Genomic DNA, 15,937 nt, shown 5'->3' with positions numbered 1-15,937 from the left:
TGAACCATCTGAAGTGCTGCAGATGGCTGGGATGGGGAGTGGGCTGGGGGTGCTGGGGGGGAAACAGAGCTGAGCTCACAACATGGATAGCACACGTGGCGCCTGATGGCAGAGCCCAGGTTTGTTTTGGCTGCCCCATGGAGGAGGATTATGTCAGGGTTTGCTCTGTGCTTATTTTTGCTTTAACTCAATAGCTTTGCACTTATCAGGCTAAAGGTTGGACTGAATGATCTTACAGGTCTTTTCCAGCCTGAACAATTCTGTGATTCTCTGATACCAAGACTGAGACAAGGTTCTTGAGTATTAACTGATTCTGAGGCCTGTTATACAGCAGCATTGGGGTGTGAGGGGCAGCTCACAGAGGATGCAACGAGCAGGACAATATGCCCAGGCCTGGAACTTCTCTCCTCCAGCACCTGTTACCACACATCACCCAAGGATGCAGCAATAGCCAACCAATGCACACATGGGTACAAGAGAGCCTTATTGAAACCCACCACTGTCCCCACTGCCTCCCCTTCAGGGGATGAATGGGGGGTTGCAGCCAGCAACACCCCTCCCTGGGTCCATACCCACCCTGGGAGCCCCCTGCCCCCTCAGAGCAAACACCGACCCTCCAGGGTGCTCAGCAGGGACTCCACTGAGGCTTGAGCAGCAGGCAGAGTCATTAACATTCTTTAGTGATTAATATGGTACAATTTGTGCATATGGTTTAATTACAGGGGTAATTTATGCCTGCAGTTGATGACAGTGGAGCTTGTTTGCTGCTGGTCCCAGGTTCCCAGGGCAGGACTGAGGAAATGTGGGAGCAAGTGGAACAGGAGAGGTGCGGAGTTGCAGGGGGATGCTGCAGCTCCCGGGGATGCTCCAGTTGCCGGGGAAGCTCCAGCTCCCAAGGATGCTCCATCTCCCAAGGATGCTCCGGCTCCCAAGGATGCTCCAGCTCCCAAGGATGCTCCAGCTCCCAAGGATGCTCCGGCTCCCAAGGATGCTCCAGCTCCCAAGGATGCTCCGGCTCCCGGCGCTGCTCCTGCTCCCAAGGATGCTCCAGCTCCCAAGGATGCTCCAGCTCCCAAGGATGCTCCAGCTCCCAAGGATGCTCCAGCTCCCAAGGATGCTCCAGCTCCCAAGGATGCTCCGGCTCCCGGCCCTGCTCCTGCCATCTAGTGGCTTTCCCAGCTTTGTGTTTGTTTTCCTGGCTGCGCAGCTCCCGGAGCGGTTCCTACTGCGCTGCAGGTCACTTCCCGAGATAGGGTAGAATCGACGCTCCGTATCCAGAGGATGCTCGGGCTCCCAAGGATGCTCCGGCTCCCAAGGATGCTCCGGCTCCCAAGGATGCTCCGGCTCCCAAGGATGCTCCAGCTCCCAAGGATGCTCCGGCTCCCGGCCCTGCTCCTGCCATCTAGTGGCTTTCCCAGCTTTGTGTTTGTTTTCCTGGCTGCGCAGCTCCCGGAGCGGTTCCTACTGCGCTGCAGGTCACTTCCCGAGATAGGGTAGAATCGAAACGCTGGCCAGGTTTGGAGGGATCAGAGAGACATAAGGCAACAGCAGATTGCAGAGGATTAGCACTAGGTGGGGAGCGAAATCAGAGCTTTATTTGTAAAGCACTTTTCTGTATCTCGTCTGGTTCAGCTTTTCACGTCTAAGCCTTGAATGTGTTCCTGACCTCGTGCACACAGACAATGGAACACAATCCTTTTCTATCCACTCAGGAAGATGACAGTGATGAGCTCAAGAACAAGGGATCCAGCCAGACTAATGATCTGAGCTGCCTTCTCCTTGCAGGGCAGCCGTGACCTGGTGTGCTGCTTTCAAGTGCTGTAGCAGGACATATGGTAAAGAGCAAAAAGAAATAATCCCAATCTCTGTGTAGAGGCAGTGGATTGTAAATGGATGTAATGGCTTGAAAGGTCTCAGGAAAGTCCTGTTTGTCATGGCAGCCTGGGGGTGTGACCTGGCTCTGCATTTTCCTGCCTCTGAGCTTTAGGGTTTTGGCCTCATTTGCAAAAAGAAGTGAGAACTTACAACCTTGATGCCCAGTTTAGAGATCCTGCAGTGTGGACCTTACCCCAAAATGCTCCAGAGACTTTGGATCAGTCCTTCCAGTCACCCCAGCACCCAGTGGCAGCTGGGCAGCCCTGGTACAGATATCAGGGTGCTGTGTGTGTGTCAGTTCATCCCCAGGAGCCTCCATTGTGGGTTTGGAAGAGGCTGAATTCCCTGAGGGAAACGTGCTGTTCAAATGGACAAAGTCTTCTCCTTAGTCTGGCTCCGTGGTGTTGCTAGAACAGGCTCTGGGAAGCACAGATTCCAGAGCAGGTGTGACCCTCTTCAAGGCAGCTGATGGTACAAAGGTCAAAAAAAAAGATGATTGACGAGAAGAAAAGTACACGCTAATATTTCTCCAAGAGGAAAAAGAATTACATATAATGGCTGTAATATTCAAAAAGAGCCAGCACACACAGTGAGTGATGCCAGCATTTTAAAGGCACTTAAGCCTTAAATTTCCCCTTGATAAAAGTTATGTCACTCTTGTACAGTGCATCAAGCTGCCATGTTTTATGGGCAAAGTGTCACGCAGACAGCCCCAGAGGAGAGCAGGAGCAGGAGGAGCAGCTCTGCAGCAGCAGGAGGGGCTCCCTGCTCTCCTGTGCAAACCTCCTGTCTCTTGGGTGATGGCCCCAGGTAGGTTCCTCCTGAAGGGTGGGATTGTCAGAGGGCTGGGCAGAGGGACTGCGCGTGTTGCAGGGCTTTTGTTGTTCAGTTTCCTACAATCAAAAAACAAACAAACCAAAAAAACCTACCCAAATTCCCCTCCATGCTCTGCCTTAAGCAGTTAGCAGCTGGTTTTGATCATTAGCAACAGCATCACACCCTCAGCTTGGTCATGTCCAAGGGTGGGACCCTGGTAAGTCCTGAGTTTGCCTTTTGTCCAAGCTCAAAATGTTTGTCTCAAAGCTCAGGATTGCCAAGTGAGGAAGAGGGGCTGCTACAAACAGAATCACACAATGTTTGCAGTTGGAAGGGAAGTCCACCCATCCAACCCTTATCTCTCCAATTTAGTGAGAAGGATTTTGGTGGGGACCTTGCAGAAGACACCCTCTGCTTTTCCCTGGTTGACTGATGCAGTCACTCAGTTGTAGAAGCCACTAGGCTGGTCAGGCAGGATGTGCTTCAGGCAGAAAAGGGCACAGGATGCAGCAGCCTGATGGAGCACCAAGCACCTGCTCCAGCAGATCAGCTTTCTGCCTCTGGGCAGCAGCAGAGATGGAGCATCAGAAATCCACATGATTTATGGGTCTCTAAACTGGGTGCACAAAAAAAATAAATCAGGGCAGTAATCAAAGTGATAAACTTTATGCTTCTCCATCACAATGAAATAATTGTTCTGCCTGAGCATCATTATCCTCCCATTTTTCTGCTCCCATGTCACTTACTGAAAATAAAGCTCACTCCTTCCATTATAATGAGATACAGTTTCAATAATTCACAAGGATTTTTACTGGGCTTTATTTTTTAATCTTCATCCCAAGGTTATAAAATTTGTGCTGCTCTTCTAAGTGTTACTGAAGTATCAGCAGAAGGGGGAGACAAGCAGAGATTTGCTGCAGTTCATTTACTGGGATTTTCCTGTGCTATATGGAAATAATAAGAAAATAATAATACAATATTATTGTTGTTGTTGTTTTTACATTTATTATTATTTTTCAGTAGCCACTACTGAGAAAAGGCTCAGTCTGGGAGGACAACATGGACCTGGTTTGGGATAGAATCTGAGTCACCATCCAGGCTGCTGGTTTAGAGGCATTTCCTGCTCCAGATTACCTTGTTACCCAGAGAAGTTTCTGAAGCAGAGCTCTCCTTGCCCAATTTTTCCAGGCTTAAAAAGGGCATTTTTTTTTCACTCCCTTTCTATTGTTCCCTATATATTTTGATGCATGATATTTCCTTATATGCTCTGTAGGTACAATTTCATTTTCCATATACAAAGTTCTGTCTGTCTTCAGGAAAAGGATGTGGAATTTTTGTGTCATTAATCTGGTAACATGTTGGATTCTGGTGCTGTTGCTGAAAGCTTTCTTCATATATATGAAATGATTATTTGACAGAACAGCATTCAATATTGTTGGAATAATTATTATGCCTGTTTAATACATCAGTTTAAGCTGTTATTATGAGTTCTTTGAAATGCTGGATAATTATTTATTTCAGAAATAATTATGAAACATTCTATTCATGCACCTTAGTGTAGAGGTGCTGCTTACTGTAACCAGGAATTTAATCATGGATAAAGCCACTCTCAGCCCTTCCCTCTCCTGAGCTGCAGCTGCTGCTGCCGGGAAGGTTTCAGGCAGGGCCTGGGAGTGCAACAGCTCTATTGATCTTTATTCTTCTGGAGGTTTATTAACACATTATTAATTACACATGAGGCCAAGGGGAGGTTTGTTAGCACTCTCATCTGCCATTTCCAAATGTGTCATCACTCTCCTCTCTTGGCACTGGCAACTATGAAATGGCTTTTTGCTTCTTTTTCAGAAACAAGCCCAAAACGTGCATGGGTGTTGGCACGAGCACTCAGCAAGCCTGGGAGGGTAGGTCTTAGTTTGGAAGCTGGGGGAGAAGGATGGGCTAGTGCCACCTCTGCCGTGGTGGAGATGGTCCATGGGGTCTACAGGGTGCTGGAGTTGCAGCCCAGGACCTCAGCTCAGCACTTCTGGCAGGTGTCCCAAGGACACTTCAGTCCTTTGGATCAGAGGCTCCTTCAGCATCGGAGCGTTTCAGGGAAACGGAAATTTTCTCTCCTTTGTTTAACCTCCTCTGCAGCGAGGGGAGGTCGGAGCACAGACACACACACACACTGCCCTCCCAGTGCTGAGATCCCAGCCTGCTCTGACCCCCTCCCCGTTTGGGAGGCAGCAGCTGGTGCTGGCTGAGCAGCCCATCACGGCTCTGCTGGCACCGGCAGGCACGGCGGAACGAAAACAAAAGATGTGACAAATTTGTCCTTTTCTCTTTTATAATTAACCAAAATATCTCCTTGTGTAGCAAAGCGTGGCTCCTAATGAACAGACAGGCGAGAGGCTATTTTTAAAATCCAGACCCCCAGTAATTATATTTGAGGCAGAGAATGATATTTCAGTCAAACGCGACAGACAGTGAGCCCGGCTCCCATGTGAGGCAATTAATATTTCACACCTGCCAAGCAGCTCAGCAGTGGGGAGAGGAGGGGACAGCAAAGGGGAGGCAGCACTGGCAGGGGCTGCTGTTTGCCACAGGAGACCAAAAATCCTCTACTTTTGCCAGGGAAGTAGCACTTGCTGCTGTTGGGATTGACAAAGAGGAGTCGGCCAAAATAGGCATCAACAAACCAGCTCCAGGTGGGGAGGAGCTCTGGGGGAACGTGACGTGTGGGGAAGGGAAGAGGAATCACCAGAAATGCTGACAGTAAATTGGTTTGGGGAAGTAGATTTACTTAAAAGGGGGCTCCCAAGAAGATGGAGACTCCCTATTTACATGGAAAAGACAAGGGGTCATGGGCACAAGCTGCTCCTGGGGAGATTCCAGTGGGACACAAGAGGTACATTTTTCCCCATGGGGACAGTCAAACATTGGAATAGTCTCCCGAGGTGGTGGGTTCCCCCAGATTGGACAGTTTGAAGTGTCAGCTTGACAGGGTTCTGAGCCACCTCATAACAACTAGAGTAGCACCTAGAAAGGCTGGACCAGCCGATCCTTGAGGTCACTTCCAACCTGGTATTCTAGGATTCTACGATCAGGACAGTCAGCCCTGCCCCTTCCATCACTTTGTCCTTTACTGGTCCCAGCAAGGCACTGGGCAGGTGGAGGGAGCTGTCACTCAGCAGCTGTGCCCATCTCCCAGCACCTCTGGGCTCTGCCAGTCCCTCCATGGGCTGTAATGGATGTGGCTGCATCTCTCCTGTGAGTTGTACATATTAGTGTGTTCATTTTGGCTGTTATGGAGACAAAAGCATGTATTTTCCTTCCCACTGTTTTTGCTGTTCAGGATTAATCTGCCCATTAATGGATAATCTGTCAGCGTTTAGAGGCACTGAAGTTGGGAGGAGATTTACAGCCTTGTGATACCATCTGCTTTATTAGAGTGGTTTGAAAACCTGACGTTCAATTTGTTCTGCAGGATTTGATGACAGATTATTCTCTAGATTCCAAAATAATTAAGAAAATTTTTTTTAAAACATAGAGGGAATGGTGACAAGGAGGATGGGCAGAGGGAGGGAAGGCAGCTCCCAACCTGTCTCCTCTGGGTAGGAAGGACTGTCCTTGGCAACACAGTGGAGGTTTCCTGCTCTGCTTTGTTGCTGTGCATGGTAATAAAATCCCACCAGCAGTGACTGGGAGACCCTTTAGGCAGCAAGTCTGATCCTGGAGGGCAGCACAGCCAGCTCTGATGGCTCTGATGTCTTGGCAGTTAATTATGAAGCGCTTGTGCTTAAGGAAGAAGCTGGTAGCAGGGAGGTGGTGTGTGCTCCGTGGGTTGCTCTGAGACACAGATAGCCAGCTGGGAGCTGGGAATGTATCCACTTCCCTCTGGAATGGTGGAGGAATCTGGCTTGGGCAGGGAACTCTATTGACCTCCTGCCACGATCTGAATGAGGAAAGATGATGGTAAAGCTCCAGAGGGAAAAAAAAGCAAACAAGTCTTCTTTCTTTCGTAAAAACAAACCAACAAACCTGTAACAATTAATCTGAAACCATCTAGGAGAGGTCTCAGGAGAGGGCTTGTGTTCCTGGAGCTCTTTCTGAAGCACTTCTGGTAAGTAATGGAGCCTCAGCCCCGCGGATCGATCGTGTGCCCCGTGTCACCCCAGCCCTGCCGCTGAGTGAGGCGGCGTCACCTCCCATCACTGATGCTCTGCCTAAGACTATAAATGCTGCTGAGAGGGGCTGTGTTCCAAAAGGTCAGAGGAGAAGTTCTTGGAGGTGGGGGAAAAAAAAAAAAAAAAAAAAAAGTCTATTCATAGGTTTCCTTTACCCAAATGACAGCTCAGATTCCCTCAGTCCAAGTCATGCTGAGCAGCAGGGACAGCCCTTCCCGTCCTCTGCACGGGAGATCCAGGGAAACACCCCCCTGGTAGGGCAGGGCTGTGCACCCCCAGTCTTCAGTGGAAGCTGCTGTTTGCTCTTGTGCATCCCATGCCCACATGGGATGCATGGAATCGCCAAGCACTGGGATGGCCCAGGGAAGTGGCTGAATCACTGCCCTTGAATGTGTTTAATAATGGTTTGGATACAGTGCTTAGGGACATGGTTTAGCAGGGAGCTGGGTTAGTAGAGTTAGGTAAAGGTTGGACTGGATAATCTCACAGGTCTTTTCCAACCTGAACAATTCTGACTCTCTGAGTCTATGTACCAACCTTCCCCCTGCCCCCACTGGCATCTCAGCACCCCAAGACCTCCCCATATCTCCCCATATCGGCTCCCTGGCTTCTGGCTGTGTGATGAAGGTGCTCTTTGTTCATCATAACTGCTTGAGATCTTTGCAGGAAAGACTTTCTACAAGAACAAACCATAAATACCCCAGTTTGGGAGAGCCCTGCTCTTCACAAAGAGCTGATAGAGGCAGTTCTGCACCATGCCAGGACCTTCAGCAGCAGCAATTCCTGCACGGTACCACGGGGGAAATGCATTTGGTGGAGGTAAGAAAAAACATATCTGAAAGAAAAATGTAATTAGAGGAACCGGAGAGTTTATTAATAGTGGGCAAAGAGGTAGCAGGACAGATGTGTCCTGGGGCTGCTGCCTGAGGATGCTGGTGCTGGGAGGCAGCAGCCCCCACATCCCTTGGAGGGGACAGGGACCATTTGGGACCATTTCCACTGCACCCAGGCTGCCTGTGCCCTCTGGCTGGGAAGGTGACATCCTGAGCACAGAGAGGACAGAGCTGCTGTGCCTAGAAGGCTCTGCTGGTGCCTGGAATCCTTCCTGAAGCTCTGGGGAAAAAAAGAGTCTTGTTAACTCTCGGTGACTGTGGGAAGTTTATTCATCTTGGTCACTTCTAATGCATCTTTCATTAGCTCATGAATAGATTTTTTATTTATTTTTTTCCCCCCAGATCATCATAGTCCTGAGAATAAAGGTTTGGGATTGTTCCCACAATTTGGATGTCTTTTTTATGCTGCTTCTTTAGTTGGACCTTACCAATAGTATTATCATTTGTATGGTGAAACAGCATTATAATTTCAAACATTAATACTGTTGGATGTTTATATTTTAATGCTACTGTCCTGTAGCTCCTGCCTCCTCCATGGCATGAGCTGGGCTCAGGAGTTGCCCCTCACTCCCCTTCCCAGGAGGTTCAACTGGATAGCATCTGACTGCACACACGCTTTGATTTTCAGTGATACTGGAAGCTTTTTGTTCTATTATTCACTGCAGGTCTGTGTTGTCTGTGCTTATTATGTGCCATCAGAAGGTACCCGGGAGTCTGGAGCCTTCCCAGCCACTCCTATTGTACAAACACATCAATAAATAAGTGGTGTCTGAATTTAGCTTTGTGTAGAGCCCTGTCATTTTTTCAGGTCATCTAGCACTGAAGTTGAAATAGTTTTGCTGTTGCATCCTTCTCTTCAGGGGACAACCAAAGAAGTGGCTCTTAGATATCTATTTAATTTTATTTATCTCTCCAAGGCCAAGGACATGGCTTTAAAATCAAAAGAAAAGGATGTTGTGGATGCAGGTTACAGCTTCCAGTGTGGTGGGTCAGTAGCAGCAGGAGCTGGGAATGGCTGAGGCTGCTCCTGTCTGTGTATGTGAACAAACCCTCCTTTGAGAAATGGAAACACTCCTACCTCTGGGACCTCATTTCCCACGTGGAAAAGAGCAGCACTTTATTATCAGCAATTGCTGGGGTGGAGATGAGAGCCCTTTCCAGTCCTTTTCCCCCTGGTGCTTTTAAAGATGCCTTTGGCTGCTGCCACTGATGAGTTTTACAGCTTGTCTGATGTCTTAGTAACACCTGGCACTAACCTGGTATTTACTCACAGTAAAAGCTATTCCTTTATTTCCTAATTACAGTTTTGGTTTCTCTCTGGAGAAATACCACCAGAGTTTTTAGGCTGTACTTATGTTACATCAATTACATCTGGATGGGTCTTGTCCCTGGGGAAAAAAGGCAACGTAGACTTTGGAGTTTTTTTCTTTGTTTTCCCTAATCTTGGTCAGTGTTGCTTCACCAAGAACCTCTTGCACCTACTGTGAGCAGCTACTGCACCCCATGCCTGCTCAGCTTTAGGGATTCTCTTTCATCCCCTGGGTCACCAGGTCTTTTCCAACCTCAATGATTTCTGTGATTCTATCATTTCATCACAGCATTACAAATACCAATTTAAAAAAAAATAAAATAAAATCAAGTTTAAATTAAGCATCTCCTCTATCTCAGGTGCTGCTCACTTGGCACATCAGTGAGCTGGCCTTGCTGCAGCCCTGGTGATGGATGGAAGGCCCAAGCAATGAATCCAGCTCACATATTCCTGTGACATCCATAAATGGGAGAAATAAATTGCAATCAGCAGTCTGCAGATCTGGATGGAGAAGCTAATCTTTGTACTAAATTACGAGACTTATGCTTTAATGATTTTTATTGGTGTTTTGTGGTGCTGCTGTTTATTATAGTTAAGTGCTCTGGCTGGTGCAGCAATGAGGAGCAGTCAGTGAAACCAGCCGGGTTAACGAGACTCCGATACCAGCCCAGAGGAGTGATGGATCGTAACAGGAGTGGGACATACCATGTCCTCCTGGGCCTTCTCTTATCCCTGGGGAAAAAAGGCAACACAGACTTTGGGGTTTTTTTCTTTGTTTTCCCTAATCTTGGTCAGTGTTGCTTCACCAACAACCTCTTGCACCTACTGTGAGCAGCTACTGCACCCCATGCCTGCTCAGCTTTAGCTTCTCTTTCATCCCCTGGGTCACCAGGTCTTTTCCAACCTCAATGATTCTGTGATTCTATCATTTCATCACAGCATTACAAATACCAATTTAAAAAAAAATAAAATAAAATCAAGTTTAAATTAAGCATCTCCTCTATCTCAGGTGCTGCTCACTTGGCACATCAGTGAGCTGGCCTTGCTGCAGCCCTGGTGATGGATGGAAGGCCCAAGCAATGAATCCAGCTCACATATTCCTGTGACATCCATAAATGGGAGAAATAAATTGCAATCAGCAGTCTGCAGATCTGGATGGAGAAGCTAATCTTTGTACTAAATTACGAGACTTATGCTTTAATGATTTTTATTGGTGTTTTGTGGTGCTGCTGTTTATTATAGTTAAGTGCTCTGGCTGGTGCAGCAATGAGGAGCAGTCAGTGAAACCAGCCGGGTTAACGAGACTCCGATACCAGCCCAGAGGAGTGATGGATCGTAACAGGAGTGGGACATACCATGTCCTCCTGGGCCTTCTCTTATCTTCTGCAGATACTTGTCACACATTGTATGTTCAAATGTGCTTATTTTCAGATAAACCAAAAGCAGAGCTTGAGGATACCTCCCTGCAGGGCCACGGAAAGTCACCTCTGTGCGTGCCAAGAGCCGCGACGTGGGGCGTCCTGGAGAGGTGTGTCAGTAGCTTGTTTGCTTTTCCTGAGGTGTTATTATGACTTTAGAGGGAGCTACCACTCTGACACTGTTAGGAAGAGTTCCAGCTAGGTTTCATTTCTGTTGTTTCCTTGTTTGCTCTGCTGGGAGCTGGTGGGATCCTTCGATGTGCAGGGCTCTGACGTGGGCCCTTCATCCCACCTCAGTGGCTGCTCTTCTTTCCATCACAAAGCCAGGAGGAATGACTTTCAAAAACCACAAAGGTTTTTCTTTAGCCCCGATGCCAGGGTTTCCTGCCTGCCAGGGTCAATGTGCTGCCAATCTTTCCAGGTAGCACCATCAGCTCCAGCTGTGCCCACCTCTCTGCTCTGGCTCTTTGCCCACCTTGTACCAAAGTTGCTTTCCAAACATTCAGCCCCTCCTTCTTGCCACTGAGAAAAGCTCCAGCTTTCTGTAGGCCTCTGGTTTTGCAGATTCTTGCCTTGTTTTTTCAAGGCACTTCCTTCTAACTCCTTCATTCAGCCTCTGGTATTGCTCCGGAAAACCTGCATCTGGGGAACAGTTTCATGGAAAAATGCTTAAGTGACTTGATTTACATTGTAGCCTGCCCCTTAAAACTAGATTAAAGACCCAGTAATATCCTGCAAAGCGTTGAACAGACAGAAGGAACTAAATGAGCAGGGCCTTGATTAGATTTGAACCAACAATCTTGAAGTAAAAGTTTAAGGAATAAAACTGTTCAGCAATCTATTCACCAGATGGTTCCCCTGGATGTTGTCGTGTGTTTGCTTCAGATTTGCTTTATTATTTGAAGATATTGATTTTAGTGGAATCATCATGCTAAGCAATTTGTTTCAATACATCACTTTTATTAACCCTGTGTAATAGTTGCAACATCCATGTTGGGTTTTGTTGATTTTAAGATTTCCAAAAGCTTTTTAAAAGAGAATATATTATCTGCAGATCAGAAGTCTGATATTCTTGGGTGTTTTTTTCAGCCATCTCTCTCTGAGGAATGACTCTGCTGAGTAAATGAATAAGCAGTAGATGTGCAAGGGGGTAACAAATAGCAAGGCACCCCTCAAGGATTACAAAATTAAAGTTGCCCAAGTTAAAAAAATCCAACAACATGTATTTGGTCTTTCATTTGGAGAATTATATTTAAATAAGATTTAGAAAAAGAATACAAACACTCAGATAAATAGTGGTGTTGTAGAAAGTCAGTGTTCTCTCATGAGTGATTGTTGTCAAAGTCTCTGTGCACTCAGTTTGGAAAGAAGTATAAAAGCCCAGGCAAGTTAGGTGTTCTCACTGAGGCAGGAGGTTTTCCTTTGTGGTTGCAAAGAAGGGAGGAGAGGGGACACCTTCGTTTGAAAGGTAAAGGTAAAGGTAAGGTGAAGAGAGATCTTGTCCAGCCTCCTCCTGCCCCTGTGGCTATGCCAGGGCTGGGAGAAGCAGCTGGCTCTGGAGGAGCTCCCATGTGGAATTGGAGGCAGTAATCTCTCCAGAACAGCCTTCACACACAGGAGGCCTTGGGGGAGCCTCAGGATGCTGCTTCGGAAGCTCCGCTAAAGGAAGCATTTCCTGCCCCAAGATTTAGAATAGAAATGTAACACTGTGCAAAACCAAACACAATAAAACAACTAGATGACAAGTTCTTAAGGAAACCACAGTAAGGATGATAATATTGGGGAAGCTTTTGAGGTCTTTGCCCTTTCTTAGATGACCCACAATGAATACATTCCCCAGAAGCTGCCTGCTGGGAGCAGAGCCCGTGTCCTGCCTTACCAGTGGGCAGGAGGGCCCCCTGCTCAGCTGAGCTCAGGATTTGGATCTGTTAACGCAAAGGAGGCATCGTCCCAACAGCACCTGAGAAGCTTTACTAGGAGAAATAACCCCAGCTTCACTCAGACACCACCTCCTGTGCAGCTCCAGCTCTCAGCCCCGCGCAGGCGTCAGGCTGCTCGCACTGCTCCCGGCACCGCGCGCCCCACAGCAGCTCTTGGGGCATCATTGCCAGAGAGCCTCGTTCTGTCTGGGATTTGGTTGCTAAGGCTGAGGGTTGAGAGGCAAAACTTTCGTGTTCTGAGGCTTTAGCTGTGGTGTGATGTTGCTCCAAGTGCTGCCACGTCCCTCTGCACTTGCCCATGGGGTGGGAGGGCTGCAGAGCATCCGTACCCACTGGCTTTTGGTGTCAGTGGGGAAGTTATTCAAATGCCTTGAAACTCTTGAGTGGCAAAGGGGCAGGTGAGTCTAAGGTTTGTTAGATTTGATGGGATTTTGTACAGAAACAGTCCTCCAACCCTGCACATCCTCCGGGTCACGGTGCTGGTGTCTTGGGAGGATGGTGGGAATCTAATTATTTCATCTGTCCAAAATAGCAACTTTTAAGAGGTGAGGAAATGACTACACCAAAACTATTGTATGCCATCTGCCTGCTAAAATACTTATAGAAAACATGTTTCCTGGCATATAACTGCCTAGCCATATGTCTATTGCACTATTCACAATTAAATTAAATCACCCTTAAATACTTGGACATATTCCCAGCCTATATGAACAAGCCTTCATCGCCATGCTGCTTGAAATTTGGGAACTTGAGTGTGCTTTCATTTAAAGAATTATCTTAATAAGTAAGTGATTTGGGATTTTTGGGGGATTCTTCACTTGAGGGTATGTTTGATTTACCCGTTGTGCTGTGCTTAGCTGAGTCACTTTCCTAAAAGGAGTTCTAAGGCACGGTGTGACATACTCAGTGCCCACAGCTGGCATCAGGATTAATGAAACCCCACATTTCTGGCACAGGGAATGTCATTTAAATGCAGCTTCCACTGGAAGCCAAGCCCTCCAGCTTCCCATGCTCAGTGTCAGGCAGACCCGGTCAGCAGCTATTTTTAGCCCAGCTCTCTATTTTTACTCTGGTGTTGAAAGGTGAAATAAATCCGGTAGCCAAGCCCGGATGATTCTCTTCGTTTCTTTCATCCAGGAGCTGGGAGCAGCTCCAGAGGAGAATGGCAGGAAACCTGGCAGGGCAGAGGGGAGAGCCCCTGGGGTGGGCAGGGTGGGGTCAGAGACCCCCAGGATGGGGGCAAAGCCCCCCGAGTAGGCAGGAGGGGGCTGGGGATGCAGGGGGACCAGCAGTCCCACAGCACAGACCCACCATGGGGCTTGTGGTCCAGAGCCACCCCCTCCAACTCTGGTGCACACAAGGGGCTCAGCACAAGCTCGTTTGGTTTTATTCTTTTCCCACAGTTCACTTGTTTTTAGTACTGAAATAGTATTTCTAAGCAATGATCAGATTTTTGGCCTCACTCTACTGGAGTGGTCAGAGGCAGCTCAGCAGCTTCTCTTGATGCTGGTTGGTGTGATGGGCTGTTGGTCCTCACCAGGTGGCCTCCTGTCTTCCTAGGGGCTGATATTTTGAAATGCCAACTTTTTATTTTCAGTTGTTCTATTCAACCCAAATTCTCACTTTAATAGGGAAAAAAAAAATAAAAAAAATCTGTTATTTAAATAGGACCTTTGTCTCACTCTACTTTTCTCATTTCATCTTGTGAATTTTCTCAACAGATGCACTTGCAAACCTGTGTCATGTAGTGATCATGCAGTTCCCAGCGTGTGTTTGAGAGAGGAAGAAGAGAAAATGCTTGGTGGGAGCTGTTGGAGACAGATAGGCTGTGTCCACACTCAGGTTTTGTGCTTTATCATCTTTTGCTGGGATATTTTGGTATTTAATAGCTCAGGACAGCTCAGTGATTCAGTAACAGGTTACTGAACAGAAGAGAAATCTTTATATAGATGTTGGAGCACATTTCTCAGCTACAGATGTTTCCTTCCAAGAGACATTTTCCTGTCACAGAATCCCAGAATGGTTTGGGTTGGAAGGGACCTTTAAATGTCATCTCAGCTAACCCCCATCCTATGCTAAAAACAAAAGATACTGGAATTTTGTCATAGCAATAAATGAGCAGACTGGAAATGCTATTTGGAGATGTCTTTGTACACAATCCTACCCTTTTTTTCTGTCTTTTAATCCTTTTGCTGAGTGTAGCCATATGACTGTAGAAGTGTAACGGGGCATCCACAGAATGATCACACACTGAGCAAGTGCTTCAGTGTCCTTCCTTCCACAGCTATTTTCCTGGCCACCTCATTTTTTATTTCCTGTGAGCAATGACTCCTTTAGTGACCACATCATTTAGCTGTAAAGGAAAACAATTCAGATTTAACTAGAGATTAGTTTCCCAAGTAGTCATGTGTCTGTTTTTTTATTCTCAAAGTCCAAGTTATTACTGAGATATTTGTCATTGGTGTCCCCAGTTAAATTAATAAATATATAAAAATTAAATTTTTTGGTATTTAAATCAGCCCTTTTGGAGATACTCATGTTTCTTTATCTTTATCTTTTTCTCATCACTGCCAGGATGGGATGCAGTGACTCAGCCCCACTTGCTGCCCTCTGCAGAGCATCCCTTGTCCTGCTGGCCTGGAGCTGGTCCCTGTGCAGCCACTGCAGAAGCAGAGAGCCAGGGCCAACCTTTTCCACCTGGCAAAGTTCAGCCTGGTAATAAAACTGGAGTCAGTATTTCTATACTGTTTTTAACATTTCCATAATGTGTTATGAATGGAAATGAGCTCCAGGAAGTTATTTATTAGTCCCGAGTCCCTCTTCTGCTCCAGGTTTGTGCAGAAGTTTTTGCCCGGGGGTTTTTCTCTCCCTCAGCCCTTCTCTAAACCATTTCATTCGTCCTCTCTGTTTGACCAAAGTCAATTTAGTGAAGCTAATGGAGTTACTTCTCTTCAGGTCAGTGATGATCTCACATCCTTGAGTTCCTTGCTTAATTTGCTGAGAAAATTTCCAGTCCTGAAGCCAGTTTTCAGAGTTTGCCCCTTTCCAGAGCACCGGGCACAGCACAACCCTGGGACCCCAGGCTCTGCACCTCCCTGCTCTCGTCAGCTCGTGTTTGCTTTGCTTTGAGGGAAGTTTGGCAGGAGGCTCCTCTGCAATCCCTCCTTCCAGCTGGAGCCTGCTGTATCCCTGCTGTATCCCTGCTGTATCCCTGCCTCTGCTTGAGCAGGGAAGCCAGCAGCTCTCAGGAAGGAGTTAAGCCCGGCCAGGCTTTGGGCTCCTTTGCTGGGGAGAGGGTTGTGCTTTTGTTTGTTTTGAAGCTCTGGCAGGAAAGTGGGGAGGAGAAAATTACCTAAGTGATAGTGAGGCTGCCATGAACTATATAAAACTGTGGAATCAAATCGGAGAAACTCCACCTCGCAGCCTCGAGCCGTAAGCACAACCCCTGAAGAGAAACCCACCCCCCCAGCCAGTGAGCTCAAAGGCTTGAACTCCAACCAAGCCACATGAGCTCAGAGAT

General features: G+C 47.3%; 1 protein-coding gene across 1 annotated transcript in view; it reads left to right on the top strand.

Annotated features, from left to right (window-relative positions):
- The first annotated feature begins 2,887 nt into the window (after positions 1-2,887).
- Positions 2,888-15,937, top strand: part of CD34 (CD34 molecule) — a 24,358-nt gene continuing 11,308 nt past the window's right edge. The window contains exon 1 of the mRNA XM_010002090.1: positions 2,888-2,908. Within this exon, the coding sequence (XP_010000392.1) occupies positions 2,888-2,908 (21 nt within the window). The remainder of the gene's footprint in view (positions 2,909-15,937) is intronic.

Source organism: Chaetura pelagica, unplaced genomic scaffold, assembly GCF_000747805.2.
Source record: "Chaetura pelagica isolate M959 unplaced genomic scaffold, ChaPel_1.0 scaffold181, whole genome shotgun sequence".
In the NCBI taxonomy this organism is placed as follows: domain Eukaryota; kingdom Metazoa; phylum Chordata; class Aves; order Apodiformes; family Apodidae; genus Chaetura; species Chaetura pelagica.
Note: the sequence above shows the minus strand (reverse complement) of the source record. Positions and strands in the feature narration are given on the sequence as shown.